The sequence below is a fragment of the Lemur catta genome, chromosome 8, assembly GCF_020740605.2.
Source record: "Lemur catta isolate mLemCat1 chromosome 8, mLemCat1.pri, whole genome shotgun sequence".
Classification (NCBI taxonomy): domain Eukaryota; kingdom Metazoa; phylum Chordata; class Mammalia; order Primates; family Lemuridae; genus Lemur; species Lemur catta.
The window spans coordinates 27,622,375-27,645,875 of NC_059135.1; the positions used below are offsets into that span (position 1 = coordinate 27,622,375).

Here is a 23,501-nt window from a genome sequence, read left to right on the forward strand (position 1 = left end):
GGAACAACAGACTGTATTCTGGTTTATATACCATGGTGACTTTACCCACATTCTTCCTTCTGTCCAAAATATTCTTTGCATTCCTGCTCACCTGTTGACTTTCTACTTATCCTTCAAAGGAAGGCTCAGCAACTGCCTTCCTTTCCTAGGGTTTGCCCCAGGCAGAATTACTGCTCCATCACCTCAACACCCATGAGACTTCTCACATTTGTCTAGCATAGCCCCTATCATATTGGTGTTGTTTATATACTTAATTTATTATGCTGCTAGCTTCCTAGACTGTGGGATGGGTGATTTTAAGTTTTCTGAGTCCAGTCTATTATACACCACCTAACTCACTGTAGATGTTCAGGAAGTGCTTGCTAAAGTGAGTCACTTGAAAAATCCTTCTGCAAGGTGCTTTGGATCTGGTGTAAGTTTCATCTACAATGAACACATTGTTTAATTTAGAAATTATAACTATGAGAGATTCATGAGCACAGGTTGGCTTAGATGTGCCAGCAAATACTCAGAGAACCTTTAGAATTCTAAAAGTAAAGCTTACTTTCTGTGTACTGGCTCTATCTCCACTTGTTTAGCTATTGTCAAAATTTAAAGGTATTTATCTAGTCCAGTTATCATCTTAAGAGTATCATTCCAGTTCTATGTAGCAAACCAGTGAAGTCCCAGCAGAATATCATCTGTGGCATATGATACATTCTTTTTTTTCTTCTTTAGATAACTGAGGGATACTTTTTAGACCATCAGGGCATACATAAAACCATTCTGATATAATACTTTCAAAACATATTAATCTGCTTCATTTTAAATTCCTAAAAAAATACGGAGCATAAAAAATATATTACAACTTATGGACTTTACTACAGCCATATTGAATCTTACAATTTTCTTGGCAAGAAAGTCTAAGAAGCACTGATTTAGAATCATCAAAAATATTCTCTGGTCCACTATGCAGTAATAAAATTCTGTGCTTGTTTTGCACTTTTATTGTTTCCTGTCATTTTAGTTTCTTCTCCATCCTTTCCTGTCTCCTTCCTGATTTTCTGCTCATAATTTACTTTGGCCTAGAAAACCAGATAAAAGAAAAGCTTGTTAAGGCATATGTATTATATATGAATTAAGAAGATTCTGCACAAATGCCTAACCAGATTAGAATCTCAGAGGCCTTTTCAATTTATTAAAAATTATCTTATGAATTTACTTCTTGTCTTTTTATACACTGTGAACTTGTTTGTGCAAAGATTCCTTAAAATCAGTCACCAGAAAAATGGGTATAAACCAGAGTGCTAGAACTCTAACTGCAGTATAAACTCAGCATATATATTATCTATATATACACACACACACACATACACACACACACACACATACATGGTCTACAAATACCCATAATGAAGATGAACATAGCTTATTAGGGGAAGGGTACTTATTTTCAGAGTCAAAGCATCATCAGCATGCTATATTAATATTTGTAGATTATAATTTCCTTTTTCATTAGGACTACCAACTCTCATATTTTTTCAAGCCCACTGAGACAATCATAGAGTCCAAAATACACTTCAAAATAATGTAAAGTTCCAAAATTTTAGTCAGCATAATATACATGTAAGTTTATTTCTTATGTACATTTCCATGCATAAAATAAAAATGCAAAAGCAATACAGACTGGCAAGAAAAGAAATGATAGATCCTGGTATTGTGCGATTTTTTTTTCAAGAGACAGGTCTGGCTATGTTGCCCAGGCTACAGCACAGTGGCTATTCACAAACTACTGAGCACAAGTGATCATCTTGCCTTAGCCTCTAAGTAGCTGGGACTACAGGTGCATGCCGTGATGCCTGGCTATTGTGAGATTCTAAAACTAATGTTATATTATATTTTATAAAGTAGTTATTGCTGTAGAAAATTCGTAAATGATCATCCTGACTATATGAGTTAACATATGTTAACACCTTCAACTTTTTTCTTAAATAATAGAAATTGGTTAAAAATATATTTTTCTAATGTTTAAGTTGGTAATTTTCTTTTTTAAGGTAAAATTCTTATTGGGTATACAGTGATTATGAATTTATGAATTTTTCCAGGCAAAGTTTCTGCTTTTAGTTGTCCATAAAATGTATCACATCTTTATGGTTAGGGATAAAATGGTTGTGTTTGGCTTCTCACACTTGAGAATTTGCAATGGAGTTTCGACACACCCAGACTATCTGGTCCTTTTGTCAGGAGTAAAAGCTTAGAAGATAATGACTACCAGGAAGGATTCTCAAGGTTCTCCCACTCGTAGAAACTGTTATCAATTTTAAGAAAAATGGAGGGTTGAAGAAATCATTTAACATTAGTGTTTCTTAAAAAGCTGTCCCTTTTATCTTCCTTTGAATTCATTAATTATAGATCCACCACATGATTTATAGATACCAGCAAAGACGGAGGTGGAAATTATTCACACTGGGAACTCCTACTGGACTCCTGTTAAGTCGTTTGGATGTTGTTAAATGTTCTGTGTTACAAAGAGACATGGAGATTCAGGATCAAGTGCGATGTTCCTGGATACTATGTTCCTCTGCATATTCTCCAAAAATTCAGAGTTTAGTCATTGTAAAATATTGGGATTGCTGTATTAGTTAAAATTCTTTCTTTTACCCCTTAATATATAGTGTAGATTATGAAATTCTGCCTCTTTCAAAAGGAGCATCCCAAATTTCCTGAGCACACAAGAATCAAATTACTTAAATTATGTCTATTTCATATTCTGAGTACATGCATTTGCAATTAGCTATGTCAGGCATTTTTCTTTCATTTAATTTCATCATCATCAAGTAGTATTTATTAAGCACAAACCTGGCTAATTAATTTTCTGGAGAATAACAGATACTCTTAAATTCATTCTATTTAAGAGCCCTTAAACAATCTACCTAATATATGACAAATTTCCCTTAGCAAAAATTGCCTTTAAATTTTAATTTTTATCTTATTATTTCAAGGTTTCATTAGGACACATTCCACTCCCAACGTCAGCATATTCAAATAAAAAATGTCATTCAGAACTAATACAACAGATTCCATGGGATTTTTATTCTTACTACAGTGTATTAATATCTTATCTAACTTTTAAAAACTATCACTATTCTAGTTATTAATGTATATACCTTTTCCAAAGGTGATTCTTTAAGGTAGGAAATAAGCAGTTTGAGATGCAAAAATGCATCTACTAATTATACTAAAATTAACTAAAATTTTTTAGTTAATTTTGTATATCAAAAGCAAAGCAAAGGAAAGCCACTGATCTCAAACCAAATGGGTTCAAAATGTTTAGCAAATGAACGTAAAAATATCTAAGGTGAATGATCACATTGAAACTTTGTGCTTCCCTGGAAAAAAATAAAAAGCAAATTTTTATGTGGGTTTGGGGAAAGGGAAATATTTTTCTAAAGGTATTTTTTCTGATGGCAACACAAACACTGTTTTTTTTTGTTTTTTTTTTTTAATTTCAGCTCTTCATGGGGGTACAAAACCTCAGGTTACATACATTGTCCGTGTCCGGCCCATCCCCCTGAGTCAGCGCCCTAACAGCAACACCACCACCATAGTCACTTTAAATTCCAACCACAAAAGCAAAATTTTAGAAAGTCATCCTTTCGGACATCATAATTTCATTCTAATCATAGTTTTCCATTCAAGAGAAGTTAACACATATACTTGTATCTAGTATATTTTATTTCTAGAAGCAATTACACTGTACCTCAGGGGCAAATGCTCAGGAAGAATGACAGAAACTAAAATGAGAGCACGAACGTGTACACATGCTCTTGCCTAGCCGTATTAGCATTAACTGTCTAAAGGAGTAGTAGTTTGCTGTTATGGTCAGTGGCCACTTTGTACACTAACAGGCACAGCTAAGAGTTATGCTTCAGAGAGGCCTAGCAAGAGCTCCATGTGACAAGTCAGCCTGCAATCACAGTGTTGTGACCTGATACATACAAAGGAGAGTTTCTGGGCTTTATATCTTAATATGCAGACTTGAAATTCAATCTCAACATGAGATTAAGGATTTGGATAATTCTGAGTAGGTTAAAAATATTGTTCGGTTTGCCCTTAGAATGAGTCAGGGACTAACTTCCAAAGAGGGCTTTCTAGAGTAGCTGGATGCTCTCATTTTCAAACAGAGATTTACATCTCTATTAGAAATAACTCCAACAAGAGATGAAATGATAGGAAGCAGCAGCCTGAGAGGGAAGGGAAAAACAAAAAGAGGCCCTACCGTTACAGCCACAGTCATTCATTCAGGGGTTTCACATCTGGCAAGAAGTCGCCTATTTGTGTTTATACCAACGGAAGCCCCCAGAGGAATACGGCCCACAGAATTCACAGGAAGAATTTGGCCATACTTTTCAAAGTAGTTTAGTTTTCAAAAAATCAACCTTTCCTAAAGGGAAAAACACCTTGAGAACTAATTAGCAGTAAGAAGGGCTAGGAGAAAAACATTGTGCTCTGGTAAAAAGATTATTTTGTTGATCTCGAATAAGACTTAGGGCCAGATGCTAAGGTGGATGTTCCCAGGGCTTATCTCTCTCCCCTCTGCCCCAGGGACATTGTAGTCTGTTACATTTGTATCCTCACAACAGGGACAGGAACAAAGGCTCAAAACAATTTTTGTAAGACATAATCCTGAATCATAGGACAGGTGGCAATTTTCTGAGGAGTAATAGTAGATTATTGGAACAGCAGAAAGAGAATGGAAAAATACTTTTTTTTTTTTCCCCCTGGTTAATCGGATTTCTTGAGAGCAAAGCACAGGCATCTACCCTTTACACTGCAAAAGGCAAACAAGACAAATGGATACTAAACATTCACGGGGCTAAATTCATGACTGATGCCTCTTACTGCTTAAGATCCCCTATAAATATGCTGTCCAGTGGTTTTTAATGGTGTGATTGTCTGACTCAGCAGACCAGTGTCAGGAAAGAAATTTACATAAATGGAAAGTGAAATCTTTCTGCAAGAAAGAGGACTGTTCGAAACTGCTTAGGTAAGGAGATGTTTACTTACACAAACATGGATATACATATTAAACCTGCCCGCCAATATCTTCTTGAACTTAAGTTATTGCCCATAAAAAAGCTAAGATGTTTGCTTTTAATTTCCAAAAAGTCATCTCAGTTTCAATTTTACTTGGAATAAATTCTGCAAATAGAGCTGTCATTAGGAATAAGAAGAATAATATCAAGGTAGTATCCAGAAGGTAGTGGCCAAAGACTCATCCTCAAACATGGCACATGTTTAGATGGCGTGGCTAAGGATGAGAGTGTGATACAAGACAACCTCAGGGCAATGGACCCTGCTTTCTAGAAATATGAATGAATGATGTGAAAGGGCCTTCATCTTAGTGCAGCATAGCACAGCCTCGAGAGTCAGACTGCCTGCATTCAAATCTTAGTTTAAGCAATCCCTGTCTGTATGACCAGAGGAGAGGCACTAAACCCTCTAATTTGTAATTTCGCCTTTGATAAAATGGCACGAAAATAATCCAATGTGAATGTGAAGAAAAAAATTAAAGAATACACTTAAAACATTTATCACATACTAAGCACAAGACACGTTAGTTGCTATCATTGTTACTATTGTTTCCCTTTTGCTCCTGGTTCTGTATTTCTGAGCCAGGTTGGGGTGTTGTATGGATGGAATGATTGGCTTCAATTCTTCACCATTCTGTCTGCACTCACACCTTTGCCATAGCTTCACTGTGGGTGGAGTGTATTTTTCTACTGCTTGACCTTGGACTCAGCCATATGACTTGCTATGGCCAATGGCCTATGCATAGAGTGGCAGTGTGCCAGTTCAGAACCCAGGCATTAAGGGGATTCCTCCTTTGCTGCTGGCCCTCTGATACCTCATGGCATGAGAGGGACACACTCCAGCTAGCCTGCTGGTCCAAAGAGTAGATGAAATATGTGCAGTCCACTCAGATCTGTAGACTTACAGTATGATAAAGGGACACCAGCCTGAATCAGAGTCCTCCCTGGCCCCAGCTGCTTTGCACAGAGCCATGAGAGAAATAAAGGTTTATCGGATACATATTATTGAAATTTTGTTATTTATGCAACAAAAGCTAACTGAACCAAGGAATGAATTAAAGAGTTGTCTATCCAAAATGCATTTATTTCCCAAGGAAAAAGACATTAGCTCGGTGTCTGCGTCTGAAACAAAAGTGGAAAGGTAAGTGTGAAAAGACTGGAAGGTTATTACGGGTGCTGTGCTAAACGCTTTATATATATTGTTTCTTTTAGTCTTAACAGCACAGGAGGTAAGCACGACTAATTTTACAAGTGAGGAAACTGAGGCATATCGAGAATGAGCAACTTGCCCACAGAGGGGAAGAGTAGCTAAGGCAGAATTCAAACTCAAGAAGTTTCCTTGCAGGGTATCAGATGATGATGATGGTGATGAGAAGTGCAAACACGTATCCTCCCTCTATGATCACTTGACTACTTTCATCACATGTGTGCATTAATTTATTTAATCCTTAGAACCCTGTGAAATAGGTATTATTTATTATCCTCATTGTACAGATGAGGAAATTGGAGACAGCTGGTCAAGTTCCTGGCCCACATTTTTCTCACAGCTAGCAAGTGGCAAGCTGGATTTGAACACAGCCCATCTGGTTAACCATTACACTATGGTAATAGCTATTAACATACTACCTGCCCCAAGGTGAAAGAACAGAAACATGATCTTCCCTTTTTTTTTTTTTTTTTTGCAAACATGTAAGTTTCTCCAAGTGTTCAAAAGCAAATATGCATCCTGGGCACCATGATTAGCTTCAAGTATATAAAATGTGATAAATGACATTTAATTTATACTAAAATCACTCTCAGGTTCCATTGAGCTTTCACTCTTGCACACACAATTGTTTTATTTGCTCCCTTTATGTTTACTTGTTTTTAGTTTTCTGATTGTGTGCTTTTAGACTCAACTCTCTCAAGTTACAAATTCAGAGGAATACTAATGGAGTAACAAAAAGAATGAAAAAAAGAATGTTAATAATCATGGATTTATAAGAACTATTTCTAGGAAGTAAAATTAACCATTTAAGGTACAAAAACAGCCAGATCTGTCCACACACACATTTCCTACATCTGGCAGGAAAGCCTCAGCGGTCTCGAGGCTTCAGACACTTTCTCCATCCAGCCCCAAGCACAACAGCCAGATCTCCAGTACCTTCTCCCGAACATGCCAACATCATTCCTACCCACCTTAAAAGCAGCACCTCCATGGATGATGGATTTGATAAAAATTCCCAAGTCTGTTCCAGTTTCCCGGGATTTGTTCCCTTTCAAGCTCACCCCAAGGCCAGCAGAGCCTGAATCATTCAGGGGAATCTCAAAGGTGAGTTGCTCGGTTGTCTCTAGGGAGAGTGCATAGCAGTCGGGTTCTCCTTTCTGTTGGGGATACGCAGATGGAAAGAATGAAGAGAGGAAAGGAGATTAATATTTCACACTCTCAGATGACCAAACACAGATGCAAACACAGATGTTAGAGGATGACTGGACCTCCAACAGCTACAGTCCTGCTCCTGGCAGGCAAAGGCTGGTGGTCTTTTCTCTGCAAGGGGCCACCATCACATCTGTGAGGAGGGTGGGAGTGAGGAGATCTCAGGGAATAATTATTGGTAATGGTCAGCAGAGAGGATCATTTGGCAAAGCAGAGTCAAGCAATTTGAAATATCCCGTAAGCATTTGGAAATTCAGCAGAATATTCACCATGATTAAAGAAGCTAGACATTAGACTTTGGGAATCTTAGGTATCAGAAGAGATCTTAGAGATAACGTAATCTCAACATCTTCATTTGAGATGAAGAAACACAGCTTAGTATAGAAATGTCTTAAAATTTCGGGAAAATATTTGGCTTATATAATTTAAAACATGATTGTTTGCCATGGAAGCAATGCAATTGGTAAAGACCGTTGATAGGACACAGTACTGAAAAAACAAAATGTTATCTTAAAATTAGAACTATGTGATTTATAATGGATATCATTGAATTAAATTTCACTTTGTCAAAACTCATGCTTTATGCCTGCATTTTTGGGTAGTATAATTCACTGCCATTCAATTTTTGAACCCAAACAAAAATGATCATGCACAACAAATATTCATGTCATCTTTGACAAATGACACCTGGCCACAAGCATACTGCTTTTAAGAGATACAGTGAGTATGGCGGTAAAAAAACATATTTAGGGTTCAGGTCTCCAGAAAGAAGTATGTGGTTAATCATATTTGGTCCCCAGTGTTTTCAAGTATACAGTAGTGGGAATAGACAAGTGCTGTACACATGATAATCTTTGTAGGTATCCCTTCTACATTCCTCTCAAGCTTGCAGAAATGTGAAACTCTGCCATAGTATATAACCGAAAAATTTGAAAATGAGATATCCCTGGAAACTATCAACTCATTCTAGGTCAGTAGTTCTTTTCTCCCTATAATTATGTCTAGAGACTCTCATCTTAAGGTCACTTTGAAGGGACTCTTATGTAAAATTACATATTTAAAAAAATTACTATGAATGTCTGAATGTCAGTCACATAACCATAAAATCAGAAGTAGCAAAGAACCTATAATTAAAACAGGATTAAGGGTCTGATCATAGCCAGATCATTTGACAAGGCATTTTCAACTCCTCCCAAAACAGAGAAAACCCCCCTCTAACTTTTAAAAGAAACAGTTCCTTCATTTAATTTCATTGCCAATGAAGTTAGCTGTAAAGATTTTGATAATAGGTTGTTCAAAGAAATGAAACTTTATTGCTTAATTTAATAAACATATTACACATTAGCACTTTGAACTAACTCATTATGTTATTATCTAAGAAACAAACCCCATTATTTGATTCAAACTAGCTGTCTTTTTTCCATTGGAATGCCAGAGTTTAGTACTAAATGTAAATGATTTGCCTTCATATTTGTCTTCCAAAATGCCCAATTTAGAATCCATAACATTTCCTAATCATTCATGTTTCTAGGAATCTCTGGGATTTGGTTAATTTCAGTCTAATAAAGTCCCACTGAATTAAAGTATAAATTAAAGAATAACTGTTTTTACTATAAGTTTGTGAACAGCATTTTAAGAGAAAAACTAGAAAGCTTCTCTGGCTTTTATCTACCAGAGACAAAGAGACAAGAATGAGTTTTGCTTTAGTAATATTTTCAATCTACTTCATTCTATGATCAAATCATTTTTCTTTTGGCAATTCTGTTTAATTCCTAGTAAGACTGACAACCACTATTTGTACTAACACCTTTCATTTATTATGTAAGTGGTAGAAAAAAATAGAGATCAGTTGGCATTATGGTTATCTTTTCTTTAGAAACTTAATTTATCTTTTTTAAGTCCCTGGTATCCTAGAGCTAAAAATACAACAAAAACAATAAGCTAGGGCCTAATAATGATTGAGTGCTTCTGTTCTAAGTGCTTCACACATATTATATACTTACTTTTCCCAACAATCCTATGAGGTTTATTCTCATGCCTATTTTACAGATGAGTAAACTGAGGTGCATAGCAGGTAAGTATCATGTTTACAGTCTACAAAACTTGCCAATGTTGAAGCTTGTGTGGCCCAGGCAGCATGGTTCCTATGTCAGACTCTCTCTCACTTTTTTTTTGTTGAAGAGTTCTGAGTTGTCTACTACATTTTCATGTTCTATATTATTCTACATTCATTTTTGACAAAAGTATTGAATTGTAAGGTATATTATCTATGGATAAATCATGATGAGGAGTGTATTATTTTTTAATTTTTAATTGAAAAATCAAAATTGTAACTATGTATGTAGTACAACACGGTATTTTAAACTTTATATGTTGTATACTAGCTAAATTGAGATTAACATATGCCTTACCTTACATACTTATCATTTTTATGTGTGTGTTGAGAACACTTAAAAATCTACTCTCAGTGATTTTTAAGTATACAGTACAATGTTAATTATAGTCACTATGTAGTACAATAGATCTCTTGAACTTATTCCTCCTAAGTGACATTTTGTATCCTTTGACCAACATTTCCCGAATCCTCTCCAACCTCTGGGAACCACCATTCTACTCTCTGCTTCTATGAGTTCAACTCCACCATTCTTAACTACTATACTGTATCCCTGTAGCCCAACTTTTGTGGGTCACCACAACTTGACATACCTTCAAGAAATTCCAGGACAGATTCCTACAATGACAGTAAGATATCACGCCATTTACATTTTCTACCCAACTATAGTTATGTTTCATATCTTTCTTGAACCTGTACCAGGCTCAGGCCATAATTAATGCTCTCTAATAATAGCAAACTTCCCAATGGTAAAGGAAGCCATTATAGTAGTTAATATAGCCATTTCCTCTGTTAGAAATAAATGTCCCCTTACCTAATGTAAAAAAAAGAAAAAAAATCAATATGCTGAATGCCTCCCTCCAATAATCTTGGTTCAAACAGCACCTCTGAAAATTAAACTCACATCTTGCTAGATGACATTTTCTAGCAGAATGGAAAAGGGTATAAAGTACTTGCAAGTGCCCCCAGTGCAAGACCTTAGTGATATGACAAACCTAATGGCAGTGGCACATCCAGACCCTGGACCCTCCCTGGCTTCCGTCTTTTAGACAAGGGCTCTTTCCATGCTATTCTAAGAGTCTAAGACATTCAACCCAGAGACCTCAATATCATTGTTGACTCCCTTATCTCATCACATTCCACATCCAGGCCATCGGCATCTCCCATCAGCTCTACTTAACAGTGTACCCAGAATCCTACCACCTGCGCCTGATACTATTTGTGAGAGCCCCCTCCTCTCTGCTCCCTTTGCTTCCATTTTTCTCATCTTCAGACTATTTCTTAGTATAGCAGCTAGCGTGGTCTTATTAAAACAAATACTCAAAACGTTTTAGTAACTTTTCACCTCATTCAGAGAAAAAGCCAAAGCCCTTACAATATGCTAGAAATTTCCGAAGTTGAGCACCCCGACTCTCCTCTCTGAGCACACCTACTCATCTTGCACTGACCACATTGGCCTTCTTTCTTTTCTTCAATAAAATCCGTACACCTCTCCCCTCTGCTTTGAATGTGCCTTTCCAAGATTTCTGCACACCTCATTCCCTTACCTCCTCCAATTTCTGTTCAAACATCAACACGTTAGTGAGGTCTTTGGTGACCATCCAATTTCAGATTGCTTTAGTGCCCTCCCAATAGTACCCTGCCTAGGTCCATTGTCTAGTTTTGTTTTTCCCCACAGCATTTATCACACACTATATACTTGCTTATTTTTTTTAATAATGTCTCTTGAATGCAGGGACTTTTATCTTGTTCTAATTTTTTTACATTGATGTGTTGCTAGTGCCTAAAGCAGTATCAGATTCAAAATAGGCACTGGATAAAGATTTGTTGAATGAATGAATCGATTTATATGAGTATCCAACAGTATGTGCCTGTGTGTATCTATATGTATATACATGTACAAATCTGTATTTGTAAAATTGTAAGCAAATAAATAAATTGTTGGCATATTTGACTCGAAATTTCATTAATTAAATTGTTCATATAAATTAATTTTTACATTAAAAGTAATTATAAAAAGCATATACTATCACAGGAATAAGGAACATTGAGGTTAAGGCTAAAAGGTCATAAGGAACCTTAAAAGTAACCTAGTCCAACTTTCCTTTTGATACCATACTTCCTGCTCCTAGGAGAGAGGCTATAACCCAGCTCACCTTCACCATCAAATTCTCAGTGAAGACACCAAGATGTGTCATGGCTAATTCATGATAGACATGGGCCTGTTCATGGTTTTAAATTCTATCAGGTACTTCAAATTACAAGTGAACATTACAAACAGCAATATTCATGGTATATTTCATCAAGTTGGGGAAGCACTGTCATCCAGTAACCAAAGTCACATTGTCTATCCATTCATCCACTGATCCATACACACACACACACACACACACATACATGTGTGTGCACACATATACATACACACACAAACAAGTTTCAAGAGACGATACTCACCCAAAGTGCAATTAATTCTGGTACTTTCCATGCTATTTTATTTTCTTTTTTAAAATTTGGTCACAACCCAAGCTGATTTCATAACCTAATAATGGGTCAGAGTTTTCATTTTGGAAAGCACTGCAATCATGTATGTATAGGCATTATTTTTATTAATAAAATAAAAAAAGTAAAACCAATGGTGAAGAGTAAAATGTTAATTTCCTTTTCTATCCTAATTTTTATAAGCCATTGATAATGCCTTATCCTATCCAACTCTGGCCCTAACCCATTCTTCTCTTTTACACAAACTTTCAAGTTTCTACAGCTGTTGATTTGATATGATCCTAATTTATATATATGTATTTTTCCCCTTCTCCCTCCCATACAGTTATTTTTCCTTCTTTTTCACCATTCTCTCATTTTTTCTCTGTAATGCTATTTCTACTTCCAAGCATAATGAATAACCTGTCACAGCTGGAATTCAGAGATGAGACTGGTCTGTTCTGGCCTGAGTGAAAACAGTCACTCTTTGCATACCACAGTCATTCAAGGAAGTTTTATCAAGCACCTACTATGTACTAAACACTGTAATGTGAAATGGCCAGTCTACATAGAACGTAACTGGCAAAAAAAAAAAAATTATTGAGCAACATGGGGGCCTTCCTATTTTATTTGAAGTTTTATCTGGAGAGGAAAAAATAGAGTTTATGAATAGGAAAGCGGAAACAGAGACTCTATGTAGGCCTTGTGAGACATACTAATGATTTTTATAAAACAAATATAAAAAGTAATTACTTGGTGTGAGTGGAGGAAAGAGAAGCAGGAAGGTGGATGACTGGGGAGGCATCCATATTATTAGCTTGAGTGTTCCAAATAGGACCATCTCTAGAATCACAGATGTCTTGTACTGCAAAGCAGTACTTGATTCACTCATGTAAGTGGCAATAACCCAGCCTTTCAAAGCCTGGGGGAATCCACCAGTCCACAGGGCCACCGTTCAATTTCCCAGAAGCCCAGGTCAAACCTGAAAGCATCCATGCTGAACCTTTTATGGCCCTCATTTCATTAAATGCCATACTCTCGGCTCAGCACAAGCAAGCTCGCGATGTCTTTCGCCTTGCCTCCCAAATGTGTAAATAGTCTGTGTTGTGAGCAGCTTACTTTATGCAAGAGTTATGTTTCATGTGCAATCATTTTGTCAATTACCAAAACTCAAACAAAAGGGCTTCAAAAAAAAATAAGTTTTTTATATATAAAGCAAAAGCCATACCTAGCAATTCTTCCAGGATATTTTATAATAAGCTTAAACATTGTTAACTTTTTCCTAAGTAAATTCTAAGGAATTTAAAGTGTTGAAACTTCTGTTATATAGCTAAACAAATTTTCACAACAATGAAAGGATAAGGCACCTGCAAGATGCTTAATTTTCTGAAATTATTTAATCTTCTGAAAAACCACTGGGTAGTTATAATAAGCATGAAAGGTTTTTGGCCAATTGGATTATATAAAATTCAGAGTGTGGATATCATCCTAGAGTGGGGATCAGAGGCTCATTCCAACAGCAGGGAGGTATTTTATTTCCTACTGTACTTTTCAGAGAGTAAAGAAAAGAAAAAGATTAGAGATGAGCAGGCACATGCCAAGGCAAAAGGTGGTCTAAAGATGGTTATTTTAATAAATTATAAAGAACTTTTTCTCTCGCTATTGCTAATATATAAATGAAATCAGCAGAAATCTTGGTGATTTATAAGAAGGCAGATGATCTTTTAAAGTATTTTGCCCTCTGGAAAACAGAAAATCTCAAACAAGAATCAGAGATTGTAGGGCTAATGAATAATTAAAAAAAAGTCAAATCTAAATCATACTCTAAGTTATTGAGAATTAACCCAAAATTCAACATTATACATCAATCATAAAGAAAAGAAAAATGTAAGTTAATAATGTGGCCATAAATAGCAGGAAAGTTTCAGAGAGTTAAATGTAAACAACACTGGCATTTACTTTCAATGGAAGAAAAGAATCAAAACGTAGATTACAGTTAACTCAATAATGTCAATATTTTAAATATACGTCCTTAAGTGATCTCCCAAAGTGCATATTCATTCATTTCAAATGACTTTTAACCATAGATCTGAATGAAGAAAATTCTAGAAATTATTTGTAATTGAGACACTTTTTCATGTTTTTAAAAACCTATTCCCCCAAAAAGGGAGGGAGGGAGGGAACTATTAATACTAATGCAAGAGCTGATCTCTGACTGAACTTATCAAAAAACAATTTTCTTTAAGTAAGGGAGATTAATCTAATACCAGAAAACAAACGTCAGAAAATGGCCATTCTTTACTGTCTGTTCAATATAAAAGTACCTTAATGCAGTATTAAACCAGAGGTTAAAACTAACAAAAGTAAAGCAAGTCAGAGTTAAGATTCCTGTGGCAACTTCCTCCTCGTCAAATACAGTATATAAACTTGAAAGATCAGAAAATTCAATGGTTCAGTGACACTGGCAATTTTTTTCCTTTTCAGATAAAGATTAAAGTGAACATAATATTGCATATCATGAAAAGTAATGGAAATAGATATTCTATAATTCAGACAGCATGGATTTTTATAAAACCAGAACCTGGTTTGTTAATATTGACAAACAATAGATCTCTTTCGCTTTTTTACTCTTTGCTATTAAAAGTAGATTAGAGAAACCTGATTAGAAATGTGGCCGGGCACGGTGGCTCATGCCTGTAATCCTAGCACTCTGGGAGGCCGAGGCGGGTGGATTGTTCGAGGTCAGGAGTTCAAGACCAGCCTCAGCAAAAGTGAGACCCCCATCTCTACTAAAAATAGAAAGAAATTATCTGGCCACCTGAAATATATATATAGAAAAAATTAGCCGGGCATGGTGGTGCATGCCTGTAGTCCCAGCTACTGGGGAGGCTGAGGCAGTAGGATCGCTTGAGCCCAGGAGTTTGAGGTTGCTGTGAGCTAGGCTGACGCCACGGCACTCACTCTGGCCCAGGCGACACAGCGAGACTCTGTCTCAAAAAAAAAAAAAAGAAATGTATTAAATATTTTACATACAATAATTTAGTTGTTAAAATATAAGAATACATGCTTTTGTATGAATATCAGATTTAAGAACAAACAATACGACTGTCATAATAATTTAATGACCTAGAAAGGAAGCATGATGAGCCCGATTTCTAAGAGGAGCAGCCCATTTGGGAAGCTGGGTTCTTAGGTGAAATACCTGCAATATCTTCACCATCACAAATACTTTACATGCCAGGCAACCCCCGCTTCATGTCTTTAAAAGACAGTACAGCATCAACGACAAAAGTGAGACGTAAATGCCACCACCCAGCATCTCAGTGAAGCGAGCACACCAGCTATGGTGCCTGCTTCACCTACAGCCCAGCCGCCCCGCTCACAAAGCAGGGGTGGCACTGGCTGACTTGGAGGTACCTCTGATCCCGTACCTCTCACCCCGGCCGCAGGCTGCTGGTGCTTCTTGTGGGGGTCTGGACTAAGGCTATGTCCAACTTGGGCTGTCTTCCCAACCCAACTAAGCCAACCAAACTGGCTCCCTCTAAGACTTAGATGGATCTAATGTCTAATACACAGGTTCACAGTCATGTGGGGGAAAAATTAGGCTTTCTATGGTAAAAAGTTCTGAGGAAAAGGTTTCATTTTAGACTCCTCAGAGACTATATAAAAAGTTAATACATATTCAGAGTTTTTGAGAGGGGGATAGAGTATGCAAGGTTTCCCTAATTTACCTGATACGCATGAAGCATATCACAGGAAGTGTTCCCTACCATACATTTAGAGAAATACTGCATTGGAGGACATGGGGGAAGACTGGCAAGACAGAATGGAGCAGAGAACAGAGAAGTCTCCAGAGAGAAGTCTTGCAGGTCACCAACGTCTGAGACATACCACAGAGCCCCATGGCTAAACCGTCCAGTTCCATTAGTTCTGCATCACATTTTTGTGTACACGACTTATTTCACAATCAGCACTAGTAACAACAGAGTCAGAAGGAAAGTACAGTCTCATGCCAGAAAGGTGCAGAACAGTAAGTATATCCTGAAGCTTCTAAAATTAAGGAGTCCTTATGCCATAAAGGGGAATAAATGATGTTTAGTTTTCTTATGAGAAATTTATTTTCTTTCTTTCTTCTTTTTTATTTTTTGAATTTTGGATTGGGAAATTTCTGTAGATAGTTAAAGAATTATAGGTCATTTTTGCTGAGATATTATGGAATGCCATAGTTACAGAAAAGAAATCTTAAACCAATAGGGCAGAAGTATGAGAATGTTCTACATAGCAACCTCCATTGTAAGTATACGTTCCATTATCTAGAGTACAATGACTCTCTTAGTAAAGATGATGCAGCTTTCTTCTCAAATCAAGAATTTTAAAGGCAGGGATTACATCTTAGTCACCTTCATTTTCCCTAGAGGACCCAAATGTTCTTCCACTTTAAGGCTCAGAGAGTAACAATTATTAAATTATGCTACCATGTAGTAACAGTACTACCACAGCCTCAAAAAAGTAATATTTTTGTAGGAGTGGGAGGGGGCAGTTTTTGTTTATTGGTTAAGGCTTATAAGAAAATAAAATGATGAAAACATAGCCATTTTTACCCCATGCTTTTCTCTGAGGTCTGAACTGCATCTAATGTGATTCCAGCTGGAAACCAATCCCCTTTAGTATGCTATTAATGACAAATAATTCTAAATTCCAAATAGGGATTGAGAAATCTCAGTGGGTAACAACCATTTAAAATTCACAGTACATGTTTACTATTGTAATGAAAATGTTCTTAGCATATACATAACATGCCATTTATAGATGGAAACATATAATTTGCCTTCTATCTTAATAATTAAATCAATTACTCTGTTAAAATTAATTGTCAGATAAAACTGACAATAAAATAGAAGTCATTTAGGTCTCACAGAGGATGAAAACCCATCAAAATTAAAATGTGAATGTATCTTCCTTTCATCATGCCATAAACAAATTGAAGGGTGAGGAGAAATCTATTCAAAGTTAATTCGTGGGGAAAAGTGAATAAATGTATCAGTTGGCTATTGTCACAGAAATGCTGCATAACAAACCATCCCAAAATTGTGATATGTACAATAAAGTATTTATAACTGGCTCACATATCTGCAGGTTGGCTGGGGTTTGGCTGATCTAGGCTGGGCTTGGGTAGGCTTCCCGCCAAGCTATGAATTAGGTATATGTCTGCTCCACATAGCTCCAATTTTCCTTGGACTACTGGACACCTGAAACATGTTTATCACATGATAAAAGGAAGCAAAAATGAAAGTACCTTTCAAGTATTTGCTCACATAACATCTGCTAACATCTCATTTGCCAAATGGATTCACATGGCCAGATCCACATGCTATAATCAGAAAAGTACTCTCCAAATACCATGGGGCCATGCCAAGAGTATGGCTGTATAATGTTATTATCTGGAAGTGAAGAATTGAAACTAGTAATCCCATCCACCAACTGGGGAGAGTATTTTGGGGTAGGGGTGGGGCAGATAGGTGATATCAAGGATTAAGATACAAAATAAGATTTACCTTTCTCTGAATCATGTCTTTCCCTTATTTTGGGTGTTAGATTTTGTATTTGAACATATATTCATTCCATAGTCTGAACCTCAGAGTGGCTTCTAGGTCTGTGATACTTTCTCAAGGTAAAGAAATACGTAGCCTGGATTTGGGAAGATTCCTCCTCTACATCCCCCATACTGCTCATGCCAGGTTCTTGAGGATTGTTCAGGTTGCTCCAGATCCTTAAATATTAATAATTGGCTTGGGCTACTGAATATTGCCTTTACTTCATATTATTCTTCCTTGGTATTCATCTTCCTAATGTTCCCCTCTCATGCTGTTATATGTATGAGAAAGCAGGACAGGGTATGGGAGCAATTTCTATGGTCTTAATTCCTGTAAAATCAGTGTGTAATTACAAGAAGTTTAAAAGTTCAGCACAGTTCCAATCAATATTTTGCTAGATGTAGGTTGAACAGGACTTCTTTATTCCTTGAACTAATGGGATCTTCATTTTCCAACAAAGTCAAGTATGCTTCAAAGACTAAACAAGAACTATCTCAGTTCAGTTCATGCCTGAGGAATTAATTTTTTTTAATTAATCCATCACAGCTCCATTTTTACTTGCTGACACATGAAAAAGGAAGACACAATGAGTGGATGAATCTTTTTAGTCAAGCATTTTCCCGACGGCACAGACCTACAATTTTTATGATATTTAACGAAATCATACATAAGGAAAGAATCTTCATTTCATATGTATGCGTGTGTATATCTGCACTTGGTAAGTGCAGACATTATTTTCTACTCAAAAGAAATTTCACAGTGAGAGTGTAATAGAATAAAGACCTCTTTGAGTAATATTTCCAAATACCCTAACTTTATGTCTCAGCATATAAGCCACCTCTTCTTTAAAGTATTTCCTGATTTTATCAGCGGAGAAACAATGTGCTCTTCTTGGAGCTCTCATTTTACTTTCTTTTCCCCACTCTGATGACTCTCGTCTCTTTTTTTCCACTTATAATTATTTGCCAGCTTGGCTGTCTTAACTCTGCTATACCACTGTGATCTCATCAAGGGCAGAAATTATGTTTAATTCAACTTTGAATCCTGTTTAGCATCCGGCAAAATGCATGCATGCATCTAATAAGTACTTGGGGATGACTTCATAAATTTTTTTTCTTTGTGGCACTTCTCTTCTACAATGCCCTTTTGAAATAGTAACATTAAAAGGCCCCTCCTGCCCCCCAAAAAGTGACAGCTATGTCTTGCATCTTAACAGAAATCATTGTTTTTAATACTTCTAAACTTTCTAGCATGTTTGTTAATGGGAACTGAAATTAATCAAATTTTACATATATCTTACATTACTTTTTAGATGGTATTCTGACTAAAATTCATGCTCACCCCTTGCCCCACTGTGCCACTGACTGGCAGACTCTTATTCATCAAGCCCACCTTAATTGCCACCCACTCTCTGTGGTTGGGCACTCATCTAGGTCTTCGTAGTACTCTCTATATAATTAAAGTATAGCACTAATCATGTTATATTATTATTATTTATTATATAAATCTTTAAGGACTTCAAAGGCACCAGGGTCCGCTCCACTTTTACGTTCATGCCACCAGCCCCATCCCAATGAATGCCTAAGAACAAGTGTATGTATGGTACATGCTATTTAAGGAACATTGTTGACAAGTTTTCCTTCAGTTATTTCTTCCATTTGAGCTCAGTATGGGCCATGTGTTCATTAATATTAAAAAATAATTCAGAAACTGCTAATTAAGTTTCACCATTTTGTAATACCGACCATCTTACAGGCTGGTAACCATGTTTGGTAGGAAACAAGATTCACTATCAGCACCATCACCATCATCAAATGGTATTTTGGGAAATTAGGTAATATATCTGGGATATCTACAGCAACAGAGTGACCCCCTTTTTCCATTGCTATAATAGTGCTAAGCAGAATCATAACCTGTTTGCACTTTGGTGCCCATGAAAAGCTGAGCTATACAAGAAAATAGCTTGCAAATGTTTCTAAGAGCTCACATTTACTTTGGCTCAGCTGATCACCATATCCTCTCTTGAGTTTTGATATGGGGTGGAGTAAATCTGTCATTCACTTCCACTTTATTATGACAGCTGGTACTATTTGGCAACTACCCTGTTCAAATTAACCCCCCCCAAAAAGCAATTTTTCACATTTAAAACTAAGACTATGTCTACATCAACACCTAAACAATTGGTTGAAAAGTTTAAATTCACTTAGTGAGCAAATTCATTTGTTCTAAATAAAACTGAAAAGCAAACTAAGTTGCTTTGACAGTTGGTGTTTTGTTTTTTTTTTTTTTTTTAATAAAGGAGTTGAGCAGCAGTTTGTGAACAAGCATCAAGTAAAACACTCTTCATATGGTCAGTATCTTCCAGTCTTTGTCCTTTCAAAACCATTGCACATTAGGTATAGATAATCCAGAATATTCTTTATACTCTATTTGACCTGAAAGAAGAATCAAACTCATAATTCACATATGTTAATGGCTGGTAAAAGAGACACCTGACCAATTATTTTCTTGTTAAGGCAGTTCTTGATCTCAGCCTTTGTCTCTGTCGATGTAGAGTTCATCCCATTATTTTAGCCACATCAAAAGTAAGGCATTGGCTAAACAAATATGTGTGATTTACAAAGGCAGCCATATTTTAGTGATACAAAGCAAGTGGTCTATGTTTAATGAGGACCATATGTTTAGATGCCTCTACAACTTTTTTTTCCTGCTAAATTGTAGAAGAAAAACCCAACCTATAAAGTAAAAAGCTGAGATAACCAAAGAATAAAAAAATTCTAAACTTATGAATAAGTGCAAATCATTTACTAATACGTTATAAACCAACACAATATGCAATAAATCTATTTAAAACTATTATTTAGCATTCAATATAGTTTTTACTTTGTCTAGATCTTTTAACAAAAATATCTGTAGTAGTAGAAAATTCACTGCAACTTCCTAAGAAACATTAATAGTGTTCTAAGAACACTGGTATGAGCAAAACTCATTTTTTCCTAGCATCCTATTAGGACGATCTCCCACATTCTCTTAAAAAAGAAACAGATTTAGAAACTTAAAAAAAAATGGAATGGTCTTCCTTTTATTTTCTTCACTCTCTTGACTATGATAATTAACATCTACTCAATACCATGCTCAATCATCTGTCTCCCCTGGGACTGTACTTTCAATTAAACCTTTTATTTCATCCAAGAATGCCTTATTCTCATTGACCACTGCGCTTTTTATCTCTGGATTTATGATAATCTAATGCACATCTCCTCACAGGCAGAATGGCCTTATACATCCTTATTGTTCTTATACCAGAAGAGAAGTGAAAAACAAAATTAGCTCCTGCAGAAGCCAGGAAGGAAACCGCATTTGTTTAACACAGCAAGAGGCCTTTCACTACCTGCACAGTGGCCTTGACCAGTGCACTGCCCTGGCCTCTCAATGTGCTGGCTGCCCCTTGCCTGGCTGCCCGCTTCTGATAAGAGATGCCAACTCCCTTGAGAGCTATTGAGAGCACAGAGCAGAGGCAGCACAATCTTTGGGTTATATTTTCAAAGGTTTGCAAAGGAAGGAAGACATTTACATGCGATCACTATTCTTTTCAGCAAGAAACCCTACAGGTTAAAGAGGACCTCTGAACTGCTATCTGACAACAAAGGCTTGGCTTTTTAAAAAGTAAGCCACTAGCTTGTTTGTAGCTTTGTGCCTTTACTTTCTTTCCAGCTAAGACACACATGATTTGGTTTCTGTTTTGGAAGTACACAAATAATAGTGACATGTTATTAACTTAACCACCAAGAAAAATTATGTACATTTTTTTTTACAGTCATACTCAGTTATGCAGTGGAAGACAAAGCTCGATCTAGGGTATTTCTATCTCTTTATGATATAGCAAATAAGTCACTGTTATGTATATCCCAAACATGAACAAACTCAGCAGCCTTCATCATTGTTTAATTTTCTTGCATGCCTACATAGCACATAAAATTATCAAGTTAATAATTGCATTAATATTTATTTATATAATTTATTGTCAACATGGCTAGTACCAAAGAGGAATTGAGGTGGCTTGCATTAATAATTACAAAGAAAATACCTGCCAAGTTTTCAACAAGTTGTTAGTGTTGATTTAGTCATATTTTTCTAATAGAAGAATCCAGAATCCATAGATTTTTTTTCTACATTAAAGATGGCCAAAACCTTAATGAATAATATTTGTAATTCATTCCTTTTTCTTATGTGTAATGGAAACAAGCTTTACATAGACAATGACTGCGGGTACAGACAAGGCAATTTCTAGTTAGAAAACAGGTTGCATGCCATAAGTTGTCTGTAAACTTGGTGCTTGCAATTTGAACCTTTTTTTCCTTCAAAAGAAATACTGGTAAATTTTCCCTAGGTTTCTCCTTGTCAGCAGGGTTTGTCTACTCAATGGTATCTCCAAAACAAATCAGTAAGCAATAATTTATATTTTATTGGATGTGTTATATCTAACAATGTTCTATGGGAAAATGCACCTAAATTTCCAAATTAGGAAACAAGGAACACATTTCCTTCTGAGCTGGCTATGGGAGTGAAGTCCCTTATGGTACCCACAGCAGTGGTGGCATCAGTAGAGGGTGGGAGGATGGGCTCCATCTGTGCCTACTGCTATGGCAACAAGCGTTGCCATGGCAGAGGCCAAAGAGGTGGCCATAAGAAAGATATCTGTTGGCAATTTGTTATCTCTACACTCACTTAAAAGAAGTCACTCTTTAGGTCAAATGCTCCCCAGGCATCTGAACTGTGGAATAGACAAACACTCCAAGGAGTATTCCTGCTGCCCATTCATATATACAGATCATTCATAATTCAGGCACTGTCTGTGCAGAGTGTCATGCCAAGATTTGATGCACAGAAATTCAGAGAGTAGTATTTTGGAATAGAAAGGGATCTTAGACTACTTAATTTAATTCCCTCCTTTTTATAGATAAGGAAATTCTTCTCTTTGTTTACTATCAAATTAAATTTTTTTGGTAATTTAATTTTAATATTTATTAGTTTATCACTATCTGCATAATCCAACTCCTACTCCCGAACCCCAATTCAGACTGTGGGTGTTTAGAAGAGTAAATCTCTACATGGGGTGGAAGAAGAAAGAAAAGCATATCCCTCACCAAGGGAGAGAGGTATCCAGCATAGGGAAAGAAATTTTTGTATATCTCAAGGTCAAAAATGTTGCTTAAACAACAAAGTAGGATAAAGGAGCATGCCTCATACAATTTTGTATTTCTAACACTGTATTTGCATAAAGAAAGCACCCAAGAAAAATTTTGTGAATGGAAATAAGACCCAAGAAAATTAAATGATCACTCCAAACTCAACATCTAGTGGCAGTCCTGGGCCAGTAACTCCAAGCTTACATCCCTGACCAATACTCACTCTGTTATAGAACAGTGTACTTTCCAATTTCCCTAATCTAACATGGAAGATTACAATAATATTGGCCCCCAGCAAATTACATCTCCTTGAAATGTGACTTTGCCGCTCTTTCCATCCAAACAGGGAATCTGTTTGCCTATTCCTTACATCTCGACTGGCCTCATGACTTGCTTTGACCAAGTGGCTGAGGCAGATGTGACACTTCCGAAGCTAAGCCTCAGGACCTCTTGCAACTTCTGCTGTCCTGAGAATGCCATGTGAGGACACCGGACTAGCCTTCCAGAGGGTGAGAAGACACATGACAGAGGACCAAGGTGTCCCACTTGACAGCCAGCATCAATTGACAGACATGTAAGCAAGGCCCACCTTGGCCTTCCAGCCCAGCAGATGCTCCAGGTGAATAAGCCCAAATAAAA

General features: G+C 36.5%; 1 protein-coding gene across 1 annotated transcript in view; it reads right to left on the bottom strand.

Moving 5' to 3' along the window:
• PARD3B (par-3 family cell polarity regulator beta) overlaps nt 1-23,501 on the bottom strand; it is a 942,908-nt gene that overhangs the window by 398,681 nt on the left and 520,726 nt on the right. Inside the window, exon 11 of the mRNA XM_045558633.1 lies at nt 7,251-7,436. Within this exon, the coding sequence (XP_045414589.1) occupies nt 7,251-7,436 (186 nt within the window). The remainder of the gene's footprint in view (nt 1-7,250; nt 7,437-23,501) is intronic.